Source organism: Tamandua tetradactyla (assembly GCF_023851605.1).
Source record: "Tamandua tetradactyla isolate mTamTet1 chromosome 1 unlocalized genomic scaffold, mTamTet1.pri SUPER_1_unloc_2, whole genome shotgun sequence".
Classification (NCBI taxonomy): domain Eukaryota; kingdom Metazoa; phylum Chordata; class Mammalia; order Pilosa; family Myrmecophagidae; genus Tamandua; species Tamandua tetradactyla.
This window is the reverse complement of record NW_027518238.1, coordinates 542442-559102: the sequence shown is the minus strand read 5'-3', so window position 1 is coordinate 559102 and position 16661 is coordinate 542442. Positions and strand designations below refer to the sequence as shown.

Below are 16661 nucleotides of genomic sequence, written 5' to 3'. Positions count from 1 at the left end.
TTGTGTAGGTTATCTTTTCACTTTTGTGATAAAGTCCTTTGATGTACAAAAATTTTAAGTTTTGATGAGGTACCATTGATCTTTTTCTTTTGTTGCATGTGCTTTGGGTATTAAAGTTTAAGAAACCATTGCCTAACACAAGATCCTTAAGGTGCTTATGATGCTTCCCTATGTTTTCTTCTTGGAGTTTTACAGTTCTGGTTTGTATATTTAGGTCTTTAATTCATTTTGAGTTAATTTTTGTATATGGTGTGAGATAGGGATCCTCCTTCATTCTTTTACATATGGATTACCTGTTCTCCCAGCACCAATTGTTGAAGAGACTGTTCTTTCCCAATTGATTGGACCTGGCACCCTTGTCAAAATCAATTGGCTATAGACTTGAGGATCTGTCTCCAAACTCTCAGTTTGATTCCATTGGTCTATATGTCTATCCTTTCGACCACTGTAGCTTTGTAATAACCTTCAAAGGCAGGAAGTCTGAGTCTTCCACTTTTGTTCTTTTTCAAGATGTTTTTGGCTATTTGGGGCCCTTTACCATTCCAAATAATTTTGATAATTGGTTTTCATTTCTGCAAAGTAGACTGTTGTCATTTTGATTGGGATTGCATTAAATCTGTAAATCATTTTGGGTAGAATTGACATCTTAATAATATTTAGTCTTCCAATCTATGAGCCTAGAATGTCCTTCCATTTACTTAACTCTTTTTCTATTTCTTTTAGCAAAGTTTTGTAATTTTCCAAGTATAAGACCCTTTACATTGTTGGCTAAATTTATTTGTAGATATTTGATTCTTTTGGTTGCTATTACAAATGAAATTTTTTCTTCATTTCCTCCTCAGTTTGCTCATTACTAGTGTGTAGAAACACTAATGATTCTCGCATGTTCATCTTGTACCCTGACAATTTGCTGAATTTCTTTATTAGCTCTAGGAGCTTTTTTGGGGAGGACTTTTAAAAAACTTTTTTAAAAAGGTTTGGTATAGGTTATGGTTCCATGATTTTTCATTTTTTCTTCTAGCTGCTCTAAGATACTAGAGACCAGCAGAAATATCAATATAATAATTCAGCACTTTGTTCATTTGTTAAATCCTATCTTCTCTGTTATACTCCTCCTTCTCTTTAAATATGTTGTTTAAATATGTTGTTGGTAAGTTATGATAGGTAGCAATATCCAATTCCAGCGTACGTACAAGTAACCTCTAGTGTAGCCTCTTGATTCTATTTGAAATCTCTCATTCACTGATACTTTATTTGTTACACTTCTTTTCCCCCATTTTGCAGGATCGAGGAGCTTTGTCCAAGATTTTTCTGGACTTTCTTTATATATAGGATAATGTCATCTGCAAATAGTTAAAGTTTTACTTCCTCCTTTCCAATTTGGATGCTTTCATTTCTTTTTCTTGCCTGATTGCTCTGGTTAGAGCTTCCAATATAATTCTGAATTACAGTGGTGAGCATGGCATTTTTGTCTTGTTCCAGATCTTAGAGGGAAAAGCATTCAGTCTTTCACCATTAAGTATGATGTTAGCAGTGGTTTTTTCATAAATGCCCTTTATCATGATGAGAAAGTTTTCTTCTGTTCCTATCTTTGAAACTGTTTTTATTAAGAAAAGATACTGGATATTGTCACATGCCTTTTCTGCATGAATCAAGATGATCATGTGTTTTTTTTCCTTTCATTTTGTTAATGTGTATTACTTTAATTGATTTTCTTATGTTGCATACCTTGCATACCTGGAATAAATCCCACTTGATCATGGTGTATAGTTATTTTAATGTGCTGTTGGATTTGATTTGCTGATGTTTTTGTTGATGTTTTTTTCATTTATATTCATCAGAGAAATTGATCAGTAATTTCATTTTCATGTAAGATCTTTCTCTAACTTTAATATTAGGGTGATGTTGACCTCATAGAATGAACTAGGTAGTGTTCCTTCATTTAAGTTTTTGGAAGAGACTGAGGGGGATTGATATTACTTCTCTTTGGAATGTTGGTGGAATTCACCTGTGAAGCCATCTGGTCCTGGGCTTTTCTATGTTGGAAGGTTTTTTGATGATTGATTTAATCTCTTTACTTGTGATTGCTCTGTCCAGAGTTTCTGTTTTTTTCTAGAGTCAGTGTAGATTGCTTGTGTGTTTTTAGGATTTTTTCCATTTCATCTAGGTTATCTAATTTGTTGGCATATGATTGTTCATAGTATCCTCTTACGGTCCTTTTTATTTCCATGGGGTCAATAGTGCTGTCTTCCTCTCATTTCTTATTTTATTTATGTGTTCTCTTTTTTTCTTTGCCAGTCTAGCTAAGGGTTCATTGATTTTACTGATCTTTTCAAAGAGTCAACTTTTGATTTTATTGATGCTCTCTATTGTTTATATTCTCTAATTTTTTTCTGCTCTAATATTTGTTATTTCTTTTTTTCTGCTTACTTTGGGTTTAGTTTGCCATTCTTTTTCTAGTTCCTTCAGGTATGCATTTAGGTCTTTGAATGTAGCTTTCTTCTTTTTTAATGTAAGCATTTAGGCTACACGTTTACCCACTTCCAAACTTAGGGTTAAGTTGGCAGGTAACAAACTTTACTGCATATCATAAGCTTTTAAAAATATTTTTATTGTGAAATATAATATGTATACCGAAAAGCAATAAATTCCAAATACATTATAACAATTAGTTATAGAACAGGTTTCAGAGTTTGTTATAGGTTACAATTCAACAATTTTAGGTTTTCTTTCTAGCTGCTCATAGACACTGGTACTAAAAGAAATATCAGTATAATAATACAGTAATCATACTCATTTGTTAAACCCTACCTTCTCTGTGTAACTCCTCCTCCTCCTCTGATCCTTCTCCCAATCTGTAGGAGTATTTGGACTATGCCTATTCTAACTTCTTGTTGGAAAATAGGTGGTCAATGATATGGGGTAGGGGAATGGAACTAGTTGATGTTCTGGGGAGGCTGACCCCTCTTCATTTCAGGACTCATCTGGCCTAGGAACCCATCTGGGAGTGGTAGGTTTCTGGGAAGTCATTTTAGTACGTGAAACTTTTGTAGACTCTCAAATAGAGCCCTAGGTATTCTTCAGGATTAATAGGAATGGTGTTGGTTGGGGCTTGGCAAACCATGGTAAGTAGCAATATCTGACTGAAGCTTGCATGAGAATAGCCTCCAGAGTAGACTCTTGATTCTATTTGAACTCTATCAGCTTCTGATACCTTATTTGTTACAATTATTTTCCCCCATTTGGTCAGGAAGGCATGTTAATCCCACAGTACCAAGGCCAGACTCACCCCTAGGAGTCATTTCCCATGTTGCCAGGCCCACAGTTTTCTTACAGGTATCTTCTAAAAGAGACCATACAATATTTGTTGTTTTGCTTCTGGCTTATTGTGTACCACATAATGTCCATAAGGTACATTCACCTCATTGGATGCCTCACAACTTTGTTCCTTTCTGTAACTGCACAGTATTCCATCATATGTGTACACCACAGTTTACCATTTTACTTCTCAGTCAGTGTATCCTTCAGCTACCTCCATCACTGGGCATCAAGGATAATGAGCAAAGTCAACAATCCATTTCTCACATTATCCTCACTTAGTTGTACAATCAACACTCAATTTTAGACAATTTTCACTGCTCCAAAGAGAAAAGTAACTGATGAACACAACCTCACCAAATAGAAAGTCCAAACCTCCCCTTAATTCTTGTCCTTCCTCACATTTACCCCTGGTATTTCTGTGATACTGTTGATGTCTTCCTGTTACATATAGGCCATAGCATCCAATAGTAGTTTTCCCCCATACCTCTCTATTATTGTCTCTTTGTACAAAATTCGTATCTTTGAAGAAATTCATGCAAGAACTTATTTACATTTGTAGTATTAATTGGTGGGACACATGGGTCTATACCACCCCTTCAGTCATGTTCACCCTCAATATGGCCATATTATTTATGGACCCACTAACAAACTTGCCTACACTTCTATCCATTCCCTTACATTTAAGTTCAACCTCATTAGCTAACCCTTCACCTACCTCTAGCTTCCATGTATCTCTAGGTGCCCTATGTTCTGTATCATAAGCCTCTGAGTTTACCTTTACCAAGATCATAATAGCGAAATCATACAGTATCTATCCTTTTGTGTCTGGCTTATTTCACTCAGCATTATGTCCTTAAGGTTCATTCATCTTGTCATATGCTTTTGGACCTTATTTCATCTTACTGCTGCATAATATTCCATCATATGTATAAACCACATTTTGTTGATCCCACTCATCTTTTGATAGGAACTTGGATTGTTTCCATCTTTTGGCAATTGTGAATAATACTGCTATGAACATCAGTGTGCAGATGTCTGTTTGTGTCACTGCTTTCTGCTCTTCTGGGTATATACCGAGTAGTGGTATTGCCAGGTTGTAGGGCAACTAGATTTATTTTTCTGAGGACTCACCAAACTGTCTTCCACAGCAACTGTACCATTATACATTCCTACCAGGAGTGAATAAATGTTCCAATTTCTCCACATCCTTTCCAACATTTGTAGTTCCCTGTTTGTTAAAAATATTAAGCAGCCATTCTTATAGGTATGAGGTTGTCTTGATCTGCATTTCCATTATAGCTAATGAAAATGAGCATCTCTTCATGAGTATTTGTTCTTCAGAATAATGTCTGTTCATATCTTTACCCATTTTATAATTGGGTTGTTTGTTCTTGGTGTTGTTATTTAATTGTATGATTTCTTCATGTATGTAGGTTAACAAACCTTTCTCTGTCTGATACGTGATTTCTAAATATTTTTCCCATTGAGTTAGCTGCTTTACCTTTTTGACAAAGCCTTTTTAGACATAGAAACACTTTATTTTTAAGATTTCCCATTTATCTATTTTTGATTCTGTTGCTTGTGCTTTCGGTGTAAAGTTTAGGAAGCTACCTCCTATTACTAGGTCTTGAAGATGTTTCCCTGTGTTTTCTTCTAGAAGCCTTATGATGCTAGTTCTTACAGTTAGTTCTTTGATCCACTTTGAGTTAATTTTTGTATTGGGTGTAAGGTAAGTGTCCTCTTTCATTCTGTTGTCCATTGCATATCACAAGTTTTGATATGTTATATTTTCATTCAGCTCAAGATATTGCTGTATGTATCAGAACATCATTCCTTTTTACAGCCGAATAATATTCCATTGTGTGTATTTTGTTTATCCATTCGTCAGTTGATGGATACTTGGGTTGCTTCAGTGTTTTCACAGTTGTGAATCATGATTGGAGTTGTGTTTATGTGGTTGTACATGTTTGTCCAAACTCATAGAAACAGGTAAATTTTACTTAGGTAAGTTATACTTAATTTAAGTACTGGTTAATCATGAACACATCATATGATCCAGAAATCTTACCCCTGAGAATCCACCCTGAATTAATAAAAGCCTGTTTCTACCCACAAACCTGACCTGAATATTTATAGAAACATTATTTATAATCTCAAAAAAACTGCAAGCAACCCAAATGTGTTCCAGTGCGTGAATGGATAAACAAATGTGGAACATTCATGCAGCAAAATGCCACTCATAGGTAAAAAAATACTGTTGGTACAAGCAGTACATGGTGAATCCCAAATGCATTATTCTAAGTGAAGGCAGCCAGACTAAATTTGCTTACTCTATAGTTCCATTTATATGGCATTCTGGCAAAGACAGAACCAGAGAGAGTATCCAGGTCAGTGACTCCCAGGGGTTGGGATGGGGACAGGCGAGAGAGCTCTTCTGTATCCTGGTTATGGCCTGAATTACCTGACTTCATTTGTCTCAACTCACGGAACTGTTAAACTGAAGGGAAAATACCTTTACTGTATGTACATTAAAGAAATAAGAACTTTACAATTAGAACAAGATAGCCTGGCCACCCTAGGCTGTTCACTACTTATATTTAAATGCTCTGTGGAGTTATTGTACCTTCCCCAAGAATAAGTAGAACAACTTGGATGCCTGTGGCATCTAACATTAGGGTTAAAAGCAACTTTTTGTAGTGCATATTACTCTTGACCTGGGCTGCATGACTGGTCAGAGTCACAGCCACTGGCAGGTGTATGTGGCCTTGTCTGACCGTTGCCTCTTCCTCGTGGCCGGGGGGGCGGGTGGCAGTGCACCTGCGTCTTGGGGTGCCACTTGCTTCTCTTCTAGCCTGGCCTCCTCATGGGCTATGGACGGACCTGTCAGATTTTTCCTTCTAGCTGCTCCAGAATACAGGAAGCTAGGCTTTAATCTTTTTTTATCACCATAATCAACTTTTTCTCTTTCATTTTTGTGAAAAATAACATATACAAAACAGTAAATTTCAAAGCACAGCAGCACAATTATTTATTTGTAGAACATATTTCAGAGTTTGACATGAATTACAAGTCCACAATTTTAGGTGTTTACTTATCACCCTACCTTCCCTGTGTAACTCCACCACCATCTTTGATTTTTCTATCCTTCTCTTTAGGGTATTTGGGCTATTGCCATTCTCACTTTTTCATGTTTAAAGGGGCTGTCAGTAATATGGGTAGGAAGATGGAACTAGCTGCTGTTCTGGAGAGGTTGGGTCCTCTAGGTTTCAGGACTTACATGGTCCATGGATCCATCTGGAGGTTGTAGGTTTTGGGAAAGTTACTCTGGTGCATGGATCCCTTGTGGAATCTTATATATTGCCGTAGGTATTCTTTAGGAGTGGCTGGAATGGTTGTGGTTGTGGTTTGGCAGGTTGTGATAGGTAGCAATGTCTAACAGAAGTTTGTGTAAGGGCCACTTCCAGGGTAGCCTCTCAACTCTATTGGACCTCTCTCAGCCACTGATACTTTATTAGTTACACTTCTTTTAATAAAAGAAATGTAATGAATGTACATCATTTGTACTTCTTTAGATTATACAGGTTTTGAGATGCAGTTACCCTTCACCATTGCTGATGGGAATGTAAACAGCTCCTTGGAGGACAATTTTGTGGTAATATCTAACAAAATAAATGCTCATATTCTTTCACCCAGAAATTCCAGAAATTTATCCATATATAGGTATACTTGATCATATGTAAAGATACGTTCTTAGTTATTTATTGCAATTTGTTTTTAATAGCCAAAGGCTAAAAGCAACTAGACATCATTCAGTCAGTAACTGGTTATATAAGCAGTGGCCTAGCCATATAATGGTCTGTATTATGTAGACCTTGATGAGAAGGGAGAAGCTCTTTATTTATTGATATGTAAAAGTATCAAAGTGCAAAACAGTGTCTATAGGGTGACACCATTTGAAGAAATAAACCTGTATTTTATAAGGTTTAAGGGTTCTGTGCACTAGAGGGTTCACATGCATGTGTGTGTGCACAATCCCTTTGGAAGAACACACAGGAAACTGACAACAGAGGGTGCTGGGGAGTCACCATCTACTTTGTGGGGCTTTTTAAACTGTGTTTCATTTACTTATTTATTTATAGAAAGATGATGAATTAAAATGACAAATTCATTCTTGTAATGATATTGACACTAAGAAAATAATAATAATAACTCAAATTGTTCATGTCAAGAATAAGAGACTGGAGTGAAAAAGGAGAATAGTGGAAAATTGAATACTTGTGCTCTAAGAGAAATTGGAAAGCTCATCTGTAAAATATAGATAGTTCCTGTTCAACTTTACCATCATGAAATTGCCTGATACTGTGTCAAACATTAGGGATACCCAAATCAATAGGCCAGGCCCTTGATCTTGAGGCTTAGTCTTGTGAAGCTTGTGTAGGTAGCGAAGAGGCTTAGCTTCCCTGCAGTTATGCCTAAGAGATACTTCTGGATGAACTCTTTTGTTGCTCAGATGTGACCTCACTCTCTCTAAATCCAACCCTGTAAATGAAATCATTGCCCTCCCCACTACATGGGACATGACATCCAGGGGTGAAAGTCTCCCTGGTGACATGGGAAATGACTCCTGGGGATGAGTCTGACCCTGGCGTTGTGGGATGAACAATTCCACCTTGGCCAAAAGGGGAAAAGAAATGTAACTAATGAAATATCAGCGTCAGTGAGAGTTCAAATAAAGTCAAGAGCCTACTCTGGAGGTCACTCTGAAGCAAGCTTCAGTTACACATTTCCACCTATCATAACTTGCCAACCAAAACCATTTCAGCCAATCCTAAAGAAAACCTAGGGCAATATATAAGATTCTACAAAAGTTCCATGTATTAGGGTAACTTTCCAGAAACTTATGACCTCCAGATGGATCCCTGGACCAGGCCCAGCCTCTCTAGAACAGCAGCTAGTTCCATCTCCCTACCCTATGTTATTGACAGTCCCTTCCAACATGAAAAAATTAGAATGGCCATAGCCCACATATCCCTAAAGAGTGAGATAGAAAGATAGAATTCTACAGAGAAGGTAGGGTTTAACAAATGCTGAATCTTTAAATTGATATCTCTTTTAGTCTCTAGTATCTTAGAGCAGCTAGAAATAAAAACTTAAAATTGTGGAATTGTAACCCATGTCAAACTCTGAAATCTGTTCTAAAACTAATTGTTGTGCTGTGCTTTGGAATCAATTGCTTTTGTGTACGTATGTCATTTTCCACACACAGAAAAAAAGGCTTCAAGTACTTGTTGAAGAGTGCTTTGAAAACTGTTGCTTCTTTCTTTGCTTTGTATATGTTTTATATTATGCAATAAGAAAAATAAAAACAATAATATATGGGTAGTTCCCAGTTGGTTGTAAAAGTTTGGGAATCACAAATTTACAATGTTTTAATGAAGCAAATATTTATTTCAGAACATGAAATATCTTCAAACTGCACTTAATATCTAAAATGTTCTTGTTGAGCTGATGTCAGCTGTTAAGTTTTTGTTTCCTTTAGTCTAATTTCTGTGTATAAACAGTGATCAACAGTGTATCATATGTACTTTTTTTAAAAATTTCTGGTCCTTTTGATATAGACATTTTTCTATATATTGGAAATTGGCAATTAAACTGTCATACCTCATATTGGGTCTGTTCTTTGGTATTGAGTATCCCTCATACTACTCTGCAGCCCATGTGTTTGAGAACCTTGAACCTGTCAACTGTTTCTGTGCTGTTTCTGAAAACAAAATCTGATTTCCTAAAACAAAATCTAATTTTGGGAGTGATTACTTTAAAGATTTCTTGGCTGCTAATAAATTGTGATACATAATGTGTTATGGAAAGATTTTTTCTTTTTATTTTTTTCTTAAAAATATAGGTGGTGGCCGAAGATCAAGTTTCTTAGTTGCCAAAGGAGGTTCACAAATACTGTTACAGTTACTTATAAATGCCAGCAACGAATCTCCCCCAAATGAGGAGTTAATGGTGCAGATTCATTCTATTCTTGCAAAGATTGGACAAAAAGGTAAGGGTTGCATTTAAATGGTTAATTATTTCTGAAACTATCTTTGTAACATTAAGTTTATTTACCTTTGAAATGCTAAATTTTTAGAATCTAAAATGCTACTGCTTTTTCTTGGTCTTAGTAATGTAATTTTTTTTTTATGGTCAACTAGTGACCTACAAGGATTAGGGATCCAAAATTTATGAGGAATTCTTTTGCATGTGATAGAGAAAGGAAGATAAATGTTTCAAAATCACAAGTGTGTGTTGTGTGTGCATGCTCATGTATGTGTATAAACAATGCAGATTACATGGATATTATTGAGGCTAGAAGCAGGGGGTTTGGTTGGAAATGTTTTAAGGAACATAGAGATAACATATGCCATTACTTTTCATTAATAGTTATATTTGTGCTGCATGGTCTCAGTGTTCAGGAAACTTGAAATCTAGTCAGGCCAAAATACACATGAAAAATCATGAGACTGATTTTTATAACAGTAACACATGTAAAATATTAAAAAATGTAAATTCAGAAAACTTGGAACACTGGATAAAGGAGGAAGTTGATTTAGGTTGTCAGAGAAAGGCAAAGAGATTAAAATGATCTTCAAATTATTAGAAGAGTTATTTTTAAGAGTTTTCTGCCAATGCCTCATGGCTTCCATTTGCAATTTGAACTTTGAAATATTGAGTTCAAATGCTTATTCAGGAAAGTGAGGTTGTTTGTGCATATAGTTTTTATGTGTGTAATGCATTTTATGGCTATCTTTATGCATTTTATAAATATTTAAATAAAATTTTTAAGATGTGTTTAAAGTCAATATCCCTGAGATAACTAATTGTCCAGGTGTCTTAGGGACCTTTAGATTTAAACATATGCAGCTTATTTAAGTAGTAAGTTAGTGGTTTCTTAAGGACATGCAGATTATTTAAGTAATAGGTTAGTGGTCTCATATTTTCCTTTAACTCTTGTGTTTGAGATGTAAGGGCTCCCTCTTAAGAGTTTTGCTGAAAAAGTATTGTTCTTGCAAATGAAAAATAAAATAAGAGAAGCTAAGTATATTGTCATTTCTTGCCTTCTACTCTACTTAGAGCCAGTTTATCTTTTTAATCTAATTTTCATGAAATTAAATTAACATATTGATATTGTTAATTTCCCTTTTATGTATCCTTAAAGCCCCTTTTAAGTTGTAGTAAATTTTATTTTCTCCCACACAGTCTTTTAAATTCATGCTTTTATTTTGCTGTTTGCCCAGCTTTTCCATATTTATGTCATTCAAGGACATTATGCAGTAATTTCTTGAGTGATTTTTCTATCCTTTTTTTTTTCTTGTAAAGTGAGAATAATTTTCCTTCAGGAATGTTCGGTGCTTTTTCCTTAAAATTCCTGTTTATGAAATATCTCTGCTGGTTCTGCTTACTTTCCTTGCTTAAAATCTTAGCAGTCTAAATTGTTATCTAGGTTTTCTTTTGCTCTTTTAATCTCTTTCTGAAAAGAAAAATCAAGAGCTGCTTGTTTTTCTCATCTTTCTTTAAGAAATTTATCCTTGTAGGGATTTATTTGATAATATTTTTCAAATTATTTTCTATAGAAGCTGTTAGTTAAAAAATGATTTATTCTTTTGTAAGTCTGAAAATATAGAGTTCATATTAAATAAATATGATTGATAATGGGGATTTAGATTCTTTATTATTACCCTGAACTGTGGGATGGTGTTCCTGAGAAAAAATATTGAACTGGATAGTCTTATACCTGTGGTGGGCCAGCTAAGGTTTTCCTTTCATGACAACCTCAGTGCCAGGCTACTGCAACCCCCTTGCCCTCACTCCCATCTTCCTCTTAGGACCATCTTTCAAGCCAGTCAACTATGTTTCAAAAATAAAAACTATTTTTTAAAATCATACAGAAATGATTATGATTTTAATTGTTTCAGTACAACTTTCTATATGATCATTTGAATTCCTAATGTAAATTTAAAATATCATTGCTTTGTGACATCTTCATTTCATTTAATAATTACACATGAATAAATTGTGATTTATCTTTTTTTCTTTGAGCAGATAAGAAATTTGGAGTGAAAGCTAGACTTAATAGAGCTTTGAATATAACCCTGAATTTGGTCGAACAGTATTTGCAGAATCATCACTTAGTTCTGCCTTGTCTTCAGCTTTTATGTGTGTATTCTGCCAACTGTGAGTATTTCAGAGCAGATTTTAGTTACCTTAATGTTGTGAAGTTACACAAAATAAAAGTTTTAAAATAGCTTAGGTCCATAAATCTCCAAAATTTGTGGACAGTGAAAGATTTAATATGGCTTATTGTAGCTCCTAATCTCAACTATAACAAAACTGATGTCAGGTATGAAGGTGAATTGATAATATCTTTAGAGTTGTTATAAAGTCTCCTAATTTGTTCTTACTAATTTTGCTAATTTATAAAGGACTGTTGTGAAGGTGGATGAATTGGCAGCCTGTGGAAAATGTGTGGAAGTATCTGAGGGTATTGGCAGCTTGAAAGATTGCCATTGCCTCTTTAGATGTTCCAAGATGAGAGGAAAGCTGAGAAGGAAGGCATCAGTCAGCAGAGTCCCTTGGAGCTAATTGTTTTCAGCAGTCAGTAGGGAAGTGGTAGAGCAGAGCATGGGTAATAAGGGCACCACTGAGTAAGTTGGATCACAGAGACTTAGCTGCAGATGACATGTCCCCCAGAGCATGTGCAGACTCTCATTTCACGGTATTAGGTCTCAGACCCATATGGATTTTCATTTATATTCTCTGGTTGCAGAATTGGATGATGAAATAAGAAATTAATCCAGAATTGAGTTGCCAAATATCATAGTACAGAATATTATTATAAAATAATAATGAAAGTGCTAGATGTATATGTGTATGTATAAATGTGTGTACGTATGTATGTGTATATGTGCACAGACACATAAATCCCCCTTAATAATAGGCTAAAAGTATACTCAGAAGAAAATCTTTTTTTTATGTTGTCGATATTTTTATTTCTAGGTTGAATATATCTCCCACACTTGTGTTTTCTCATTTGAGAAAGGCCTTTTTTTTAAACCCCTTGTCCATTTATTATAAGCCCTTAGTGTTTTTCTTACTGACTTTTGTAGAATATTAATATAAATGTTTTCCGTGATTGAATCAGCCTTACAATTTTGGTAATGTAAAAAGGAAGTTGTAAAGTACAGAGTAGTTTTTTTTTAGGAACTATTGTAAAGTGCCTGTTCTAGTTTGCTAGCTGCCAATCACAATACACCAGAAACGGAATGGCTTTTAAAAAAGGAAATTTAATGTGTTGCTAGTTCACTGTTCTAAGGCTGAGAAAATGTCCCAGTTAAAGCAAGTCTATAGAAATGTCCAATATAGGGCATCTAGGGAAAGATACCTTGACTGAAGAAGGCCCACGAAGTTCAGGGTTTCTTTCTCAAGTGGGAGGGCACTTGGCAAACAGTCAGAGTTTCTCTCTCATCTGGAAAGGCACATGGTGAACACAGTCAGGGTTCCTCTCATCTGGAAGGGCACATGGCAAACATGGCATCATCTGCTAGCTTCTTCTCTTGGCTTCCTGTTTCATGAAGCTCTCCAGGAGGCATTTTCCTTCTTCATCTCCAAAGGTCGCTGGCCGGTGGACTCTGCTTCTCGTGGCCATGTTATTCTGCTCTGCTCTCTCTGAATTGCTCTCATTCTCCAAAATGTTTCCTCTTTTATAAAACTTCAGAAACTAATCAAGACCCACCCAAGTGGTGGAGGTCATGTCGTCGCCTAATCCAATTTAACAACCACTCTTGATTAAATCACATCTCCAGGGAGATCATCTAATTACAGTTTCAAACATGCAGCATTGATTAGGGATTAGAAGAAATGGCTGCCTTTACAAAATGTGATTAGGATTAAAACATGGCTTTTCTAGGGTACATACATCATTTCAAACCAGCACAGTGCCTATGTTCTAATTCCTACATAAGTTACATAAATTGTAAATTCCTTTGCCATTACATTGGTCCTTTGTGATTTCTTCTTTGCTTCTTTTTTATTTTTAAAGCAGTGTTGAGATATATTCACACTACACAATCCATTCAAAGTGTACTATCAGTGGCTTTCTGTGTAATCACTGTAGTTGTGCATTCTTCACCAGAATCAATTTTATAACATACTCTTTACTCCAAAAAGAAAAACCCATACCCCCCTCTACCCCCATCTAGAAGAAAATCATTTTGAACACAAGTAATTAAGACATATAATTAAAAAGAACACAAGGAAATGAATGAATTAGACATCTAATAAAAAAGTCAGAAACAGCAGTAAGCAAAGAAGCAGAAAGAATGATACAGTAAAGGAATAAATGACAATACATGTGATAGAAAACAGAAAATGTTCATTTAAAAATATAGAACTGGGGGGTATATGAGTGTTTCAGTGGTAGAATGATCGCCTTCCATGTGGGAGACCTGGGTTCAATTCACAGACCATGTACCCTACCCCCTCTCCCCACCAAAATGCATGTAGATATAAAACCAAGTTGAATTAAAATAAAACAGATAAATCACTGATTCCTACCCTCCCCAATTAAGGATAAAGGAAGATAGCACAGCATAAAATTAAAAGGAATAACGGAGTGGTAAAAATTAGAATTATGTTTAGAATTTTAGGTGCTACATTTTAGTAATGTTTTTTGAATTAGCCTCTAGAAGTCTAGCAAATGGTTTATAATTTTCTTGATAATGTTTGTTAAGAGTTAAAATGTTGGGCAGAATTTTCTGGTTAGGTAACTTTTTACATATTCTGTGAAAATGAGCTAAATTGTTTCTTTTTTTTCCCTATGACAATTGCTTTAGTTAAGGTCCTCCTTATCTCTTTTTCAACTTCTTAATGTGTCTCTCAAATCCATCTTCCCCAGAGTGGTGTGAATTCTGATCTGGTTATTTAAAAATGCAGGTATGATTTGTTCCTTTTGGGTGATTCCCTCTAACTGAAAGAATTAAAAGTTTTGGGGCCTTTCATAAATGTTTTGTATCTCCTTTTCCCACCTCAACTTCCCCTTCAGCATGCCTTTATCTGACACTGCATGCTTTAACAATGTGTATCTGCTCATACCCGTGGTGTTCGCTGTCTGTTTTGTTGTCCAAGTTATCTCTGTCTCCAGGGATATTCCAGAGCCGCATCCACTCCTTAACTCCTCCAGCCCCTGTTCTAGCCAATTCCTACTCACTTTTACAAACTGAGTCCAGGCATCATTTTCTCCAGAAATGCTTTCTGTCCTACTCTGTATTAAGGACTCCTCGATGGTTTAGGTGAAATAGCCTAGATCATCTACATAGGAAGTAATTTAGTAATTATCTTTTTATTGTTTCTGTCATTCTTTTCTATACTGTCGTTGTTTATTTTGTCTCTGTATTCCCTCGATCTGGTGTTAGTGGAGTTTACTCAATTTATCAAATAAACAAATGGGGCAACTTAATTATTTTTTATAATTTTTTTGTTTTTTATAACTTACTTCAGAATTTTCCTGCAATTCCCATAACAGTTTCTCCCTTTGATTGATTAGCTAAAATAAACTTTAGGATTGACATTTATTGCATATCAAGTATACAGATTTTTACTTATTAAGGTTTTTAATCATTTGCATAATTTCCTACCAGCTGTGAATTCAGTATCCTTAGGGAAAAATGGAGTTGTAGAACTGATGTTTAAAATCATTGGACCATTTAGTAAGAAGAATTCAGGTCTTATGAAGTGAGTAAATGTTTTGAATATAAATAGAGGCTTAGCCTATATTATTCTGTGCCTCATCTTATAGACCTCATCTTGATATGTACAACAAGCAGGTTGAAGTATATTGTATCTGGTGTTCTCTCTTAGTTTTTGTGATTTTATTGTGATAACAACTTTCTTTAGTATACAATTTTTTATAACTCAAAGGTATATCAAAATTAGAAAATTTTGAAGTTGAATATAGTGTTCAGAGAAATTTAGATTTTGAACATTGCTACATACTATGAATAAAAAGAAGGATCATTTATAGAGTATCATTCATTTAGAAACATTTATTGAGTGCCTACTATGCTCCCCACCCAGTTTTGCAATCTTTTAATGGCTCCTTCCTTCATTCTCATGATTAGATGAATATCTCTTAAAATGTGTGCATTTCTTTTCTCAAAATCATGTCATTCTTTTTTTCTTTTAATATAGATACATATTCATAAGTGTTAATCTCATAAAATAAGGCAGTTTCTGGTCATTTGCTTATTTTTAATATTTTTTCTGTCATATTGGAGGTAATTTTTTAATGGAATTTTTCAAACATAGAACTAAGTAGAGTAAATATTTTATTAAATGAAATAATTATATTGAATTTAATTATTGTAGTTTTTGTGTTATATCCACAATTACAAACATTCTCCCATTTTTGCCTCATTAATTCTCTTTCCACCCTTCTGTTTATTTGTTTTTGCTTGGATATTTTAAAACAAATCCTCTGCCTCATTTTTTTTTCTGCATGCAATTCCCAGATATTTTATCAATTCTGCCTTAAATAGTTTAGAATTTAGCTGTAATTAATAAGGACTTAAAATAACCATAATTCTATAATATATCCCCCCAAATTATTAATTCTTTAAAACAATCTAAAATCCAGTTTACATTCAGTTTTCCCCATTTGTCTCAAAATTGCCCTTTTACAATTGGCTTGTCTGAATCAGAATCCAAAGTACATGCTTTATTCTTCATTATATGTAGGAAATTTCCAAACATATGTAAAATGTAAAGAGATTAGTATAATGACTCCTGATGTACCCATCAACCATTTTATCAACATTCTGCTGTTTTTATTTCATTTATTGCTGCCTCCTCTTTTTCTGGAGTATTTATAACATGGTTTTTAAAAAATCAAATGTCAGCCCTCTGTAAATTCTTCAGTGTGATCATTATAGGATTTAGCTCCCCCCTTTTTTTAATATTAGCACAATATCGTTTGTATACCCAACATTATTACTAATGATCCCTTAATGTCATATAATAGTTTCTGACTGTCTAAGAAATATCTTTTAACAGTTGATTTATTCAAATTGGGATACACATGAGGTCTGTCACTTGCATTTGATTGATATGTCTTATGTTCTTTTAAAATCAGTAACAGTCTTCTCTATTTGGTTTTATTTATTTGTTGAGAAGTCTGGGGTAGTGTGTAGAATGTCCCACATCCTGGATTAGGAAGACTTTATCCTTGGGTCATTTAACATGTGGGTATATCTGTCATGATTCATAGGGCTAGAGGGTTGATTAGATTTGAGATCCTTGTT

The 16661-nt window shown here is 34.7% G+C and overlaps 1 protein-coding gene across 1 annotated transcript in view; it reads left to right on the top strand.

The window, feature by feature from the left end:
- The window catches only part of LOC143672706 (voltage-dependent N-type calcium channel subunit alpha-1B-like), a 53121-nt gene that overhangs the window by 29142 nt on the left and 7318 nt on the right, over positions 1–16661 (top strand). The window contains exons 6-8 of the mRNA XM_077147259.1: positions 9224–9370; positions 11410–11541; positions 15003–15096. Of these exons, the coding sequence (XP_077003374.1) occupies positions 9224–9370; positions 11410–11541; positions 15003–15096 (373 nt within the window). The remainder of the gene's footprint in view (positions 1–9223; positions 9371–11409; positions 11542–15002; positions 15097–16661) is intronic.